We start from the raw sequence: 15,454 nt of genomic DNA, 5'->3' as shown, positions 1-15,454 counted from the left end.
CTTCTTCATTCATTAGCAAGTTCAGAGTAGCCCAGTGAAGACTGCTGATACTTGAAGTACTTCTGTCATCCTGACAGCACTTCTAACTCCCTTCAGGCCATGATGCTTCCTGGTGGTCACATCACACATGTCAGGACTCTGTTCAGATTATCTTCCACCAAAATAACTCCCTTTTTTTCCCCCTCTGAAACTGCAGAAAGACCATGTCTCTACAAATAAGGCAACAGCTGCATCCATTGATGTGTATGTGTGTAACTTTGGTGTAAAGTCTAGTGAATCACATTTATGGAAGACAGACATTAACCAAGACATGCTGTGTAGGAACAAGCCACATGAAAAACTGGAGGAACAAAAGCAGGAAGATGCAAGCAATCATGAGAGGCTCTGTACTAGCAATTGGAAGTAAATAAAAACTTAAGCAAAAGAAATTATTAACAAGGATGAAAAATGAAGGGCTAATTGTGCAGCTATAACCATCTATAACCTATACTTTTTGTCTTTGAAAAACATAATATAGCTTTTTGTTAATCAGATCACACAGATTTTGCTAAAGGAGAAATTTAGTATTGAGATGTCAGAGCTGGAGAACTGGCAGCTCACCGAAATATTTCTTGAACATTATGAGAAGGGTTTAAAAACCTCCAGACTAGCTGTATTATCTTAACTTTTGTTTTTTGGAGTGTACAACTTCTAAGTAAGTCACATCTTTTTTTCCCATCCAAAGATTCTTTTTATAGGTGACTCAACTAACAGAGGGATGATGTACTATCTAATAGAAAGAGTGAATAAGACTCTTCAGGAATGGCAAAAGACTCATGATGTTAAAAGTTATCATAATATCAATGAGGGGAAAACATTTATCAGCTACTCTTACTACCCCCAGTTTTGGATGAACACAAACCAGAGACCGACTTTTGAAAAAGCATTAGAACAACTGCTGCAGAGGTACTGTACAAACTCTATTGCTGGCTTGTTTGTATTTTCGTTCTATTTGCAAATGTGTTTAACACATTTTACAATTAAAGTCAGTAAGCAGTTAAACATAAAGTGTGCAGACCGTATTGTGTGGTTGAAAAATAGTAGAAAATTATATCAGGTCTCTGATCAGGATGCCAGATACAGTTCACTGAAATGCAATGCAATGCAGTTGAAATGTTTGCCATCTGTTTTAAGGCAACATGTGTTGTTTTTCCTTTCTGGTTTTCAGATCACGTCCCCTGGAGAACACAGACCAGACCGTATTAATTGTAGGTGGCGTTCAGTGGCTTAATTCCAATCACCTGCAAATTGTCCATAAGGTGTTGAACAGGTAATGTTATGTATTTGGTGTTATTCCAAGTCTTGATATGATAAATTATGAGGAACAACTTAACAAAAAATTTTAAATACAAACATTTCATTTGTTTTCTCATGGGTGTGCACTTAAGTGACTTAGAAAAAATAAAAATGCAGTGTCTTTTGTCATGTCTGTTAAGTAAAATGTGTGTCTTTTTTTTTTAATTTGTCAAACAGGGAAAATCTATCAAATATCCTGGTAATTATCAAATCCATAGGGATGGGCTTTCACCTCCCAGTGGATGGAATACATTCTCTATCACAGGTAAGCTACAGTACATTTAGAGTGCATTTTTACAGAAGATTTGTCATTTCAGCAATAATTTTGCTGTCTGGTCAAAATATGTTACAACCTCTGCTGAGCAAGCTTTAAGTGGATCAAAGAAAGATGAATGTTTGTATTTGCTCATGCTGCTTGCTAATACGGATTTAAACCAATTTGCCTTATTTCATGGATTCCGCTGCAATCAGAGCATCGTTCGAGACACCATGCTCAGTCAGCCATTCCAAGAAACTGAAGAAGCTCTGATATTAACCCTGCTGCCAAAGTTGAGAAATTGAGCTGGGATAGGCAGATTGCTCCTCATACCATGTTAAGCACAGGCCCTCCCCAGGCTTCCTCCATGCTTACATGATCCATGCTGGAACAGATTCACTGACCTGTCTGCATTGCATGGCTCTCCATAAATCTATCTTAACCAACCTATGAAGCCAAAAAATTACAGAGCAGCTGGAATGTACTGGTGAATCTAGCCTGCTACTTGTATGTTAATTGATGTTACAGTCAGCTTAAATCATATCCAAGACTCTCAGAGTTACAGATGGGCTCATTTCAATGTGCTGTGTAACTCATTCAATTCAGTATTTTTATTTACAATTTGGACAGTGGTTTTCTACTGGACACATATAAAATGCGCAGTTGAGACGGGGCTGGGAAGTGCTGGAGGGCAGAGCGGAGTAAATGATGCCTACCAGAGCTGCATGTAACACTCCAGCTACTTACAAGTGTTGAAAAGAGAAAACTATAAGCTTTCATATTTTATGTACAGCACTTCTATCAAACTGGGGACTGGTGCCCACATCTTTTTGCAGCCGTAACATACTGCTGTATTCAGTGTGACTTACTGCTATTCTCACTCTTCTTTTTGCTATGGAGACTGCCCTGTCGGATTTTGTCCATTCTTTATGACTAAGTTAGTACTACCTATCTGCCTCGTGTCTACTAAATGTCTTCTTATTGATTCCAAACATTTCCTTAATTTATTCGGATGAACAAATTAGGATACAGTAGGGAAACTGTTGACATCAACATGAAGAAACATTGTCGTAACCCCTGCCATAGCTTTCACCAGAGTTCTGTCCTAGGAGAAAGAAGCAGAACTTTGATTGAAGGTAGGTGAGGCAAGGATGGAAAGAGTATTAAAGGCTTGCCAGGACTACTTTTTTCTGTTTCTCATCCAGTAAATTTATCAAACTCCAGAAATCAACTACAGTGCATAACTGAGTTTTTTTCCAGTTCTATATTGGAATCATATGCCAAATTACCCATGTGGTTTGGGTGCTCTGGACTTCTGGATTACCCCAGCTACTCTCAAAGCCCTTCTGTCTGCAGTGTCAAATCCATCACCTTGCCAAATTTATGGTTAACCTTTTTTCTATTCCTAGCTTTCCTGTCGTATCTTGAGAAATAATAATTTGTTCTTCAGTATAAGCATTTCTAAGATATCTATGGCCCTATACTCCTTTTTTTAAGTAACCATCTCAATGAATTAGATTTGAAGCTGAATTTTTCTTTACAGGAACAATTTCACTATTAATTACAGACACCTTTATAATAGGATTTTTTTTTTCTGAATTATGCCTCATATTAACTAAGTACATATTAAAAAACGTTACCCAGTAATTATATTTTAAACAACATTGAAATCTTCCTATGAAGGAAGCTGCACAGCTTCTGAAAAGTAATTATAATTTCTGCAAAAATCTGCAACAGTCTTGGAGTAATAGCTATTTTCAAGAGTGAACTTATAGTAATTCATGTCTGGAGTATAATATAATTTCTTTTTTCGAAATGCAGTTTTGCTATCCATTTCCGTAGCAGAATACAATAACTTTTAAACAGTCCTTCTGACAAGACATTGCAATATTTTATCTGGAATGCAGGCAGAAGTGCAAAACTTGTGGAATGAAAACTTGATTATTCTGGATACAGCAAAAAATTTTGGCTATGAAGTTGTTGACACCTTTGTCATCACCATGGGCCGCTACAAAGAATTCCTGCAAGGGAAGTGCGGCTGCCATTTCCATGAGGTAATAGTTTATGCTTATATAATTCCCAGGTATTTAAGAGAGATTTTAACTGTCAGGTACTTAGAAACAAAAAGGTATGCAATGAGGTTCGCATCCATGACTCAAGTTAGGCCTGAATAAAAACTGTGGAGATAGCAGTTTGTATGGTGGCACTTGTCCCTCGCCACTCAGAGCACCACACCACCCAAGGATGGGCTGAACTGCTGCAGTGGTCATTCCTTGAAATAAAAACAAGCATGCTCTTCTGAAAAGGTAATCCATATAAAAGGATGTTGCATGGTTTCCTGGTTCTTATTTGTTATGGTTATATATTCCTACTGCTTCTGCATGGACCCAGTTTATCTTTTTGCCATACCTCGGTCTCACAGGTTTTTGTCTGAAGCCTTCCTAACTAAGCAGCTCAGCAGACCATAGTTACATTTAAAATGGAGCTTAAAATTGAAAGACCAATCTTACTTCTATATATTGGTTTTCATATATGTCTGAGAGTTATCTGGGATAGTTTAGTGACTGACTATAGAAACAGAAATATTAAGTCACTTGTTCTCACTCACGCCCATAGTTCTGCTTTCTTTTTTGTCTGAAATATATAGAAATTCTTTCTTCTGTTTTATAACTACTGGACTGGTGAAACAGGGACTTTGTAAAATATATGAGTAGGGCAATAGAGAATGTATTCTTCTATTTATTTGAAGTTTTGGCAAGGAATCTTCACAATATATTACAAACAGGAGTTCACAGATTAAATCAAAAACAAATACGCAAACACATTGTTATATCTAGGCACAAAATCAGCCCAGAGGCTGCCAAACCAGTGAAAGTAAAGAGTTTGAAAACCAAGATATTTAAAGTTTTTCTGTATTCCTTTAAGATATATTTTGAGTATGTGGTATGTCTTTTTATAGTGAGTACTCTTCCCCATCAACAAAGGAGGGATATGTTTTAGTTTTGGATTTCTTGTACCTTATGTAGAGCAAATGAAGAAGTGCAGCCCTGGTTTAGTGCAGGCAACCCTGAATGAAAAAAAAGAGTATAATTTTTGAGTGGTCAAGTAAGCAGATACACTCTGCCATAAGGCTGATGAGAGTAATTTTGCATATGATAGTTAAAAGTACTGTCACCAAGACCACCAGACTATTCCTGTAGCTTCCAACCAAGTCCTTCCTCAAACGCATGACACCAACTTGTTGGTATAAAAAGCCAGTTCCCAGGTTCATGTTATGAGCGGTCAGTCTGCTGAGAATCCGAACATGTCATTCATTGCCCTAAAGACCCATGTATATTACATTATTCCCTTTGGAAATCAAAACAATCTGTGGAATAAAGGAGGCTCATATTTTTGCAGGTGCTTAGCTCCTAATTCCCAGTAAAAAATATTTCTTCAGTAAAAATTGGAATCATGCATTCAGACACCATCAGTAACCCCATGCCTCAATTCATGGCTGTATAGAAGGACAGAGAAGCCTTCTGGTACCTCTATAGATAAAGTCCTGTTTAGCACAGTAAGAAATTGCCTGTGATGCTACAAGGATTTCCATTCTTATGAACTGAATCTGTTTTGTCTGTTTAACAAAAGACTAGGAAGCTACCACAATTTATTCCATTAAAATCTGTTTAGGACCATAAAACTTGAACTGTCATATCTTTCAGGAAGATTTCATTTCCTCTGAGTGATCAAAAGAGAAATGACAGGTGCAAGTTCTTTCATAGAATGAGATACAGAATAAGAAGAAATTGTTACTGAAAAGGTAGAACTGAAGGGAAAAAAGGATGCCATGAAAGATGACCCTTTGAAACCAAGAGTTAGTGAATTTATGGTGTTTCACAGTCAGCTGGGGACTTTCAGCCAGTAAGAAGCTACTAGTTGGAAGAAATCTCAGGAGTTTGGTTACTGACTAGAATAATGACACAAGTAATTTGATGTGTCATTTAGAAGACAAAACTCCACAAGTTCATTCTTATTGAGAAAATCCTAGGACTTTTTTTTATTAGAGTTATCAAAAGTGCATAAATATTAAAAAAGACTGTCAGCCACACAAGTGAAATGCTAGCATTTTTCCAGCATGAATTTAGAACTTGTTTTCTGTCAAAACAAATTACTTTAAATAAGAGAAACCATCAAATGTTTTCTGAATCTCTCGAGAGAAGGATACACCCCTTCTGCTTATTTTGCCAAGTCATGTCTATTTTTCTGTAAGCCTCACTCTTGGCCAAGCCTGTTCCCAGGACCTGGACAGATACAGGGTTAGCACAGAATCTCTGTAGAGCTTCACAGCTATAAAGGTGGACCAGGAATGAAGTGGAAGCACTAATTTTTCCTGTGAAGAAATGTCAGGACAGCTATGATATATTTTCCTTAAAAATCAAAAAAAAAAAAACAAAGATCTAAAAATAAGGTTTCCTTCATCAGACACCCACAGTATATACTGGAAAACAAAATATACTGTGGCTAATTAAACCTAGGAGTAGTTTAAAACAAACAAACTGAAATTCAGTGATGATGATAGTAAAATTAATTCAAACATAGGCTCCAGAATGTTCTTGCAGTGTTTCCTGTCCAAGGACTAGCATAGAAAGCCCAACTATTTTCTTGTAGCCAGTGTATTATATTTCATTCTCTCAGCCACAGCGGTCACCTTTACATAAAGCAGAATAAAAATGTTAATAACTATAAGGCTTTGAATTTTCTCCTTCAATATCACAGAGAGAGATATAATATCAGAGACAGTCTACTGAACAAATGAGTTCCCAAAAGAGAGTGGGGAGGCAATCAGTTGTCACTGGTTGGGAATCTGCTCCAGTATAAGGCTCGCTGAGACTGAGCACAGGTTTGGGAGTGTTATTAGACCTGGCTGACATCTCGTGCTGTCAACCTCACAGATGGTTTCCACCTCAGGCTCCTCAGCAGCTTACATGATTTCAGGCCATTGCCATGGCCTCTGTCCTGCTTTGGAACCAAACACTGCAGGGGTAGTTAGTTAACCAATCCTTTAATCAGCTCTGCTCAGTACATGAGAGAGGCATGAACACAGCTCAGTCCAAATATAGCTGGAAAAGAGGGACTAAGTCACAGAGCAGATATTTATGCGATGGATAAATAGTCCCATGGAGTAAGTGCCTCTCCATTTCACCCAGATGGCTATATTGACCCTTTTTTGTCTAGAACCCAGATGTTGGTGTCTTTGTGGGTCATTGTTGATGCTCACCATTTCCACAGAGCTTTGAGTGAAACAGAGAGCATCAGAGTGAAATATTTCACATGCTTTGTATGGAACTGGGTGAAAAACAGCAGGGTGTGGTTGGTCATCAGCATTTTTCATTCACTCCTCTACCATTTTCTATGAGCTCATGCAGATATGACCTTGCTTCTCTGCTGGAGGAATCTCAACAGAAAGTATGTGTTTCTGGGGAGGATCAGGGGACAATCTGGCTCACAGAGCTTGTTGTTAATGAGGCTTGAGAGGTCATTGTGCCTGAAAGAGGCATAGATGTGCCCAGGAGAATACATCAGCCACCAAAAAAACAGACTTGATCCTTGAGGAAAGCAAAAAGAAAGCCCTTGAATGCTTTTGATACCTCGTTAGTTTTAACAGTTTTGTCATCAGTTTATTTCTGCATCCTGGCAAGTGGAGTTTCATCAGGTGCTGAAGCAGTTTACACTAGGAAAATGGCATTTTGCCTCCAAGGATGGAGCCAAGAACACTGTGTAAAACCCCAGCACTTTTCATGTTTTATGAAACCAGATGAGATGGATTAAATCTACTGCTTTGTACTTTCACTTTCTTTCTCTTAAAAAATGACCTTCTAAACTCCCAGAAGACAGCACCCCTCTGTAAATGCCATCTGAGCTAAAGCACTGCTGTGCAGGAATGGAGGGCTGGCCGTTATGTGCAGTCAGAAAACAAGAACTGAAATGCATTCAGCAGTTCTCATTTAGTTCTCACTAGCTGGCCAAACAGAAAGTTATGTCCCCTGATTGTCTTGATAAATTACTGGAATTCCCACCAACCCACTTCAGAGGGCCTTGGGTCACCCTGATAGCGTAGAAATCCACAGCTCTGTAGACCCTACAATCCTTGCTCAGATTGCCAAGGGAACTGGACTCACAAAGGGATTATATTGATCTGGGACAAAAAATCTTGCATAACTCTGGCACTTTCTGCCCAAACATACTTCTAGTTCTATGCACACATGCAAACCTGATTTTTTAATACCTCATTCTTCACAAATGCTTATGGAGAAGTAGATTGGCCAGCAGTCATAAAGACCTTTATGCAACCCATTTTTTTATTCAGATTTATTTCCTAATTTAATGTCAAAGAAAGCATGGTCACAACACAAAAGCTAACAACCTTAGAATTTTGATTTCTTAATAAGTGGCTGGCTGCTGGATGAACATTAGATTGCATTCCTGCGAGATTATACCTAACAGGAATGTAGTTTGGGTGACTGGTTCAAGGTGGCATCGTTTTGAAATAGTTTTAAGATCTAAGGCACTAATTTAGAAAAATGAACCTGCAGTAATTGCATGAAAACAAATAACATCCCTTGGCTTAGCTGTATCAAATTGATCAGAGGATATATTAATTTTCTACATGAATAATTCCTGGTCTTTTTTTAGTTCAGCCAGCTCCCTCATAGCCTCTCTGCCCAGTCTTTCAAGTTTTTGCACATGTTATTCCTTCACTCACATTTAAATTTGTATGAATTATTTCATTTATTATGAGCTTCAGTACATATGAACATTGTTTCTGATTGTTCAGTGAGGTAAATATACATTAAATTTTTAAAAAGCTAATATGCTTCCACATAAGTCTATGCATTAATAAATGAAGTCTGTTTTTCAAGTGTCTGCTGTGATTGATATAGCAGGAAAATTGATAAGCATCAGAGCTATCGAGTCAGCATATATTTATTCTTTTAAAAATAAGTTAACCACTTAGCCCCTTTTCTGCTTTCTCTGGATTTGCCAATGCCTGGGTCAGGGTCCTCTGTCCTGCATCTGTGCAAGGTTCTGAAGTTTTGCGTCTCTTGAAGTTGCTTCCTTGTTCATTAGTGACTGCGTGTTCACTAAGATGAAACCTTCATCTTCCCACAGGATACCACCCCCCCCCAGTCATTAGACTCCTGACAACCATACCTTTCACCTTTTCTCTCATTAGTTCCACAGGCATTTGTTTATTCCCTACAAATTGAACAAAATAATCCTAGACCTTTATCCATATTTGGGGAGGCAAGGAGGAGCATTCTTCTGCACAAAGTTACTGAACCACAATGTGATTATGTCAGTGTGAAGCCCCAGGGAGAGGGATGTTAGATTGCACTGTAACTCCCTTCTTGGAGAAGCATGACACATGAGTGTTTTCATCTCAACATGGAGCTGGGCCAGGTTTGCATCAAGACCTGAGAGTGAGACATTCTTGTAGGGCTCACAGCTGAGACACAGCATATGTTCCTCAAGTGCTTGGGATGAGAACAGGATTTAAACCTTCCTGCAAGTCAGGACTGTCCTGTGTTTAGTTTTTCCCAAGGTAAATATACAGACAAGCTGTTAAGTATGGATTTTGTTGTTCAGATAAATTGTCCCTAATGGAGAGAACAGAGTCTAATATGCAAAGGCATTACAGAATCAGGCAACTGAGTATAATGGGCCTAGAGATATAGATTTCAAGGCTCAAATGAATAAGATCTTGCACTTTAATTAGTATGTAACATAACAAGTTGGCCCACTAAAATACTGTTTGTGAGCAACTTGCAGCTCAAGGCAAGAATATGAGGACCTGCTTTGTGGAGAACTGTCTCAGCATTTCTGTACGCACAGCTGTGTATCTTTCTAGGTGTAGGCAGAAAGCACTCACATATGTCACTTCTTTTGCAGGTGGTGAAATCCAATCCCTCTGAAGAAAGTCCGCATGTAACAATGACGTTATCAAGGCACTATACACTGGGGAAATATTTTGGCAGTCAAAGCAAGCCATCACAACTGCAGGACTATGCAACAAATTCTCAGTCCCCATATCATGTCCGAGGTCCAATAAATCAAGTTTATTCTGAAATCCTTCTCAGCAGGCTCTGTGCAAGTAAGAGGGAGCTTGTCAGCACATAGCCTCTCTTGGATATAGCACTGGGACTAGAGATATGCCACTACCTGAGTAAAAATTGAAGGACCATGTGAATTTATGACATGCTACCTTGATTGGCTGCATACACACTAACAGAGTTTGGGACATGTGGCATTTTCCTAAAACTTTATGAAATGAAGATATGCCCTGGCAACTCTGTGGTGTCAAAATGGAAGATGGAGAATTGCAAAGGAGAGAAGAGAGGGAGTTATTTGAACTGTTGCCAAAGGCTAGGACAGCTGTAGCTCAAGCAGCTGTGTATTAATGATAGTAAAGAGAGAGAAATATATACACTTGAACAATTTGGAAAGGATTGCTTTAGCTCTTCAGCACTAATTTTCTATTTATAGAGACACTGTACTATTTGAATGTATTTAGAAACTGGCTACATTCCATTTTAAAGAGTTGTTTTATGTGGATGGGTTCCCCTTCAATACAAAACCTTTTCTATTTAGACATTTGGTTTATACAATTTGAAAATGTCTATTAGCATTTTACTGATGATGCCAACTTTTGAACTCTAGCGTTTTTAGTGAAAACACATCCCTTCTTTCTGTCTTAGATGGAACAGATGTCTACTCTATTTTTTGCATGTTCTAAAGCTAATATAGAGATAGATTACTTAGACTTGAGACTGATTATAACTCTCTCGATGTAACATGTAAATATAGTGAGTATGTTAACATAACCTTATTTGTGGTCCCAGTTTAGGAAAGTGGCCATATGCAGTAAGACTGCTCAGATATGTGCTTCAGTGTCTACCTTGCCCTGTAAGCCAAGCAAGTGTTCTACCCACATGGCAGTGCCATTTCTTTCATGATTTTTTATGAAATACTTGCCAATGTATGAAGCCGGTACCACAAGCAGAAGAAAAATCCCTTTGGCTAGCATACATAAGAACTTTGGGATCTGGTTTTTAATCTGTCAAGAGGAGTGTGCGATGTGGTAGGAACAGAGTGTACTGCCTTCATATCATGCTTGACAAGAACAAGACCTTCTCTGAAAACTAGTTTCATTTTGTAGCCCAGCTACATGACTGACATTTGCAGACCTGCTCTGGGTGAAACCCCAGGGAGAGGTTTATACCACCGCAGGGGGGAAGTGTCTGCTGATCCCCTGCCACAGCATTGGCAGCACACTCATTCACAGTTGTGGTGCCCTGATGGGAAACCAAGCATGGTCCAGGCTTAGCAGTTTGGTGATGGGTTAATGACACCCCATAAGACTGTTCTCCCTACAAATTATCCAGTTATGGATTTTTATTAATCCAGTCATGGAGCAGACAATCAAGGCACCACTCTCTCCCACTATGCGCTAGAGAAGGGAGTAAGAACCAGGTAAGTATGAGTCTAATGAAGGATCCTCTCAGCTCTGTGGCATACTTGCCCCTTCACAATTTTACGTATAACTCTCCAATATCTTCTAGTGCCTTTGGGAAAGGAAGCTGCAAGCAATGTCAGGTTATAAACAGATTATAACACAGAACTAATCACCATCCTATTGGCCTTAGTAGCACACAGAGGGGCTGCCCTATATAGAAGTAGGGCTAGAAATTTATGACACCACATTTAGGATTTGCCAAAGATCCTTAAACTCAGCACAGTCTGTATACCCAGCTAAAGTTTTGTGAACTCTTGCTGCTTCAGATATGTTGGGAAATGTGGTATGATGGGAAATTTTCATGTAATATGAAGTTTGGCTTCCCTAGATGATAGCAAGGTCCTCAAAAAGACGATCTGACATATCTAATCTAGAGGACCTTCCACTATATTGACAAAGCTCCTAATTTAAACAATGACATTACGTTTAGTGAGACAGTGTGATTATCTCTGTTTCTGTATAAAATACTGCTGCTGTGCCCACAGTAAATGTCCCTGTATTTCTATGTAAGGTTTTCCCCAGCATGGAGCTTTACATGAAAGATGGGTCAGGAGCTGTGCATAAGTACTGAAAATGTCAGCATTTGGTTTTGAGCAATATGATTATCTAAGGAATATAATTGTATGCAAATGATATAATATATACTCTTGGGTCTGGAACTCCAGGGCTGCACAACATTAAAGCTGAAGGATTTAATATCATGTCATTAATATTAGTAGATGCAAAGTGCAGCCAGATGTCTTTGGCATTAAGATGATCAATAATAGGTGTATTACAATTCTGCTCTATTAAGATATTTTTTTGTAGCTTGTTTAAATCCACATGCTGTTACTGTTATTGTTCTGTACACAAATGCTTTTAAGGTATGAACTGGGTTTTTATGTTTGTTTTTTTATAATCAAAGCCTATTGCTGAACCATCAGTTATAATGATGATAGCTGATACCAGCGAATGAACAATTCATCACTTCAGGTTTCCCCACAAAATGGTTTACATGTGCTGTTCACCCAGATGTCTTAATGTTTTCAAAATCTTAATATCTTTCAAACGTATCAAGTGGAAATTTTCCTGTGTGTTTTCTATTTCTTGTATATCTATGTACATATATATGTCTGTACAAAGTCACTGGTACAATTTGCAAATTGATCATTATTTAAATCAGTCCTTGAATAAGTTTTTTCCAACACTACATATGATCCATGTAATCTTAGGAATAAACAAAGGGAATGTAGACTAAACCAGGTACTGAGTTACATCTTTTATTATTTAACTTTAAAATATATCTAGCATCTCTGGGTATATGAGAGAGTTGAGATTGACATGGAAACATCGCTTGCTCATACACATTAAAATTTATGGATTAAGACAATAAAAGAATTACCATGTTTGAAATCCAGTGAAATCACATGTGTTTCTATCAATGGTTAACTCTAGAATTATCACATCTGTTGTGACATTTTGCCTGAATAAGCATTAAAGTGTTCCTACTACTGATTCATAATGTAGGATTTTTTCCCCCCATATATTTACCTTAGGCCCATTATTTACCATTAAAATAGCAAAGGACCTGATTGTCAAGGTGAGTTCCACCTCCTAATACAGACATGAATGGCCCTGGAATTGGTGGTAGGATTGAGGTAATTAGGCTGGGGAACAAGTACACGGAGACAAACAGCTCCAGCAGCACGTGGAGTTTAGAGTGGAACCAGGGTATATTTTAAACTACAAGTAGAGAGACTGGAACTGTGCTGCAAAAAAATACTCTGACATACAGAGCAGTAATCTCAGTTATTATTCATCCCTTTAAACTTTAGCTAGAGTTGCAGCATGATGTACCAGTGTCCAATGAGTTATAACTCCTTGTCTCTCATATAACTCCATAGATGTTGAACAGTGATTTAGGTTTGAGCCTTGATGGATAGATGGCCACAATGATCAAGTCCATATCGGTGAGTATTTTTGGAATAACTGGCTATAATAAAAAAGATTTCCCTATTTGTAGGGAAATGCCTTGACAAGTCATCAGAGATGCTATATTTCAAATATAGCAAGGAGCTGAAAGAATGAACTACAAATACTATTTTTACATTTAGTATTCATTTGAAAATATTAATCTTTGGAATAATCTCTTCAACACCATTAAGTATAAGGCCTTTATTTTTCTTTTCTGTGACATTTTAAAGGGACATCAAAGTCAATTTATTTGTTTAGTGGGTGGGGTATTGGGGCATCCAATTACCTCAAGGTTGAAATAACCACTAATAGTTATGCTTATGTTGCTATGCTGAGCCAAAGAGAATGCTTTGAAGGTGCAGATATGTGTGATATTAAGTTGACTGCAGTCCAGGGATCTTTCAGATTACTTTTTTAAGAGTAAAGCAATTTTTTAGAGGTGCAGTGAGCTATTTGGCACAGAGTCAAACTGCTAAACAAGCCTCTGTAGGCTCACATGAAAATAGTCTTACCTTTTTGTTTGCCTGCTAGCCTTGCATCTGGCTTGTTTTACCTCACTGTATGACTATCAATACCTGCTCTACTCCACATCAGCCTTTCTTTCAGATGACCTGAGAAGTTTCTCTTTCATCGTAGAAGCAACTTTTGTAAATCTGAAAGATGACTGTTGCAAATTCAGGCTGAATCTTCAAAATCAAGGTTATCCTCTTAATGTTTTTGTCAATTCCAAGAGCAAAAGATCTACTGAGTGCAGCAAGGGTAGAGCAAGACTCTTCTCTAGGGCAGTGATTTTCTCTGATGAATTTGAAACAGCTGTGTTGTGTTAAGGACTTAGTGTGTACTAGCACTTCGCTCTTCATGGAGCTTGCCTTTACCAAGCCAAACACCATCTTTCAGACTCCACTGACACATTACCTGTGTAAATCTTCGAAACACCAGAACAGTCAGTGTATAATGCAGGCATACCTATGTGTTGGTGCAGTATTTACTGGTACCTTCACACTATTCACTGAACGGAAAAGCCCTGACTACACAGTAAAAATCCACTATGCATTTTAGCCTTACTCATCTGTGGTTTGGTGGTACTAAAACCAGTGTTATATGTGTCAGTCTAGGCGAGTATCTAGAGATAAGTGTCCTAGAAAACTGCTCTGAATGGGCAAGATGGGCCTGCAGGGTCACAACAGGGGCTCCTGCAGCACCGGTTTCTATTGCGATGGATTTCTCCCTTTTCTAGATTCATTCATCTGGTTGCTTGGCCAGCTCCTCGGCAGCTGTGGACAGCCCTTCCTGCAAGCCCTCAAATACGTTCAACATCCGTGTCAAGGTACACCATGTTAAGTAGCCCTGAACTGAAGATCAAGTGTATGCTTAAATGAAATCTGAACTGAGGTCTTTGTGAAACACAGAACCTACTCAACATGTCCTTGATTTCCTCTAGAATTGAACTGCTCTAATGAGAAGCAGAATTCAGTCCCTCTCAGCTGAATCTCAGATAATGGGGTCTCTTCTCAACTTTTGACAAACTGTTTTTCCCACTGCTTGCTTGAATAAAACAAAGGGAGGGATCTTCTCTGTGTGCTCCCATTTAACAGTGTGAGACGAGCTGCATTTGCACACAGTCACTGTGGTAGGCATCTCCCTCATATACCTCATTATGGGGACAAAATTCCCATAGCAGACAGTCTTTTCAATATCGTGATTATTGTGCTGCTCTCAGGATGCTAGGTAGATTCTGGATGAAGGCAAGACTGCAGAAATAAAATCCTTGAGTGAGGAATCAAAATGCCTCAGACATCTTTTGGCAAAGTCAGGGCAGTTACGAAGAGTTCACTACAGATCAGGCGGGTGAAATTAAAGTTGTCAGGAGCCCTTTAAAGTCAGTAAATTCTGTGGTTATTGCCAGGGTTTGAAGACCAGATCTGTGTTTGGCAGAGTTTCTCACTTGCCATTTTCTGAAAATGTCTTTTATTTTTTCTTTTGTACTTGTCATTATCAACTTCTATATTTTCATTATGATTCTCTGGGATTAAGGAGTTTAAAGTAATATTTCTGCTCTGCCTGATAATGACTGTGCAGCCTCCACAGATGGCAGTCAAACTGTCTTACAGATCAGAGAAGTTTTATTATTTCTGCAGGGGTTTTTTCCTTTACTTCCATATACCATCTCCAAAGATTCTGTATATTAGCAGATAACCATCAATGGCTTTAGTCATAATAGCTTTAATGTCTCCCATGTTTCTTATTCTAAGAAACCTGCTGATCCCTATTTATCCTAATAGGACAGAAAATACTTTAAACCTTGAAAACCTGATCTTGCAAGTCATTGGACAATGTAGCACCCAACATGATCT

The 15,454-nt window shown here is 38.4% G+C and overlaps 1 protein-coding gene across 2 annotated transcripts in view; it reads left to right on the top strand.

Annotated features, from left to right (window-relative positions):
• CPED1 (cadherin like and PC-esterase domain containing 1) overlaps window positions 1-12,539 on the top strand; it is a 153,882-nt gene extending 141,343 nt beyond the window's left edge. For both annotated transcript variants that reach the window (XM_074870180.1, XM_074870181.1), the window contains 5 exons: window positions 725-945; window positions 1,208-1,309; window positions 1,513-1,600; window positions 3,499-3,645; window positions 9,524-12,539. In XM_074870180.1, coding sequence (XP_074726281.1) covers window positions 725-945; window positions 1,208-1,309; window positions 1,513-1,600; window positions 3,499-3,645; window positions 9,524-9,751 — 786 coding nt within the window. In that variant the 3' untranslated portion in view covers window positions 9,752-12,539. The remainder of the gene's footprint in view (window positions 1-724; window positions 946-1,207; window positions 1,310-1,512; window positions 1,601-3,498; window positions 3,646-9,523) is intronic.
• The last annotated feature ends 2,915 nt before the right edge of the window (window positions 12,540-15,454 follow it).

Source organism: Strix uralensis, chromosome 5, assembly GCF_047716275.1.
Source record: "Strix uralensis isolate ZFMK-TIS-50842 chromosome 5, bStrUra1, whole genome shotgun sequence".
Lineage (NCBI taxonomy): Eukaryota > Metazoa > Chordata > Aves > Strigiformes > Strigidae > Strix > Strix uralensis.
Note: the sequence above shows the minus strand (reverse complement) of the source record. Positions and strands in the feature narration are given on the sequence as shown.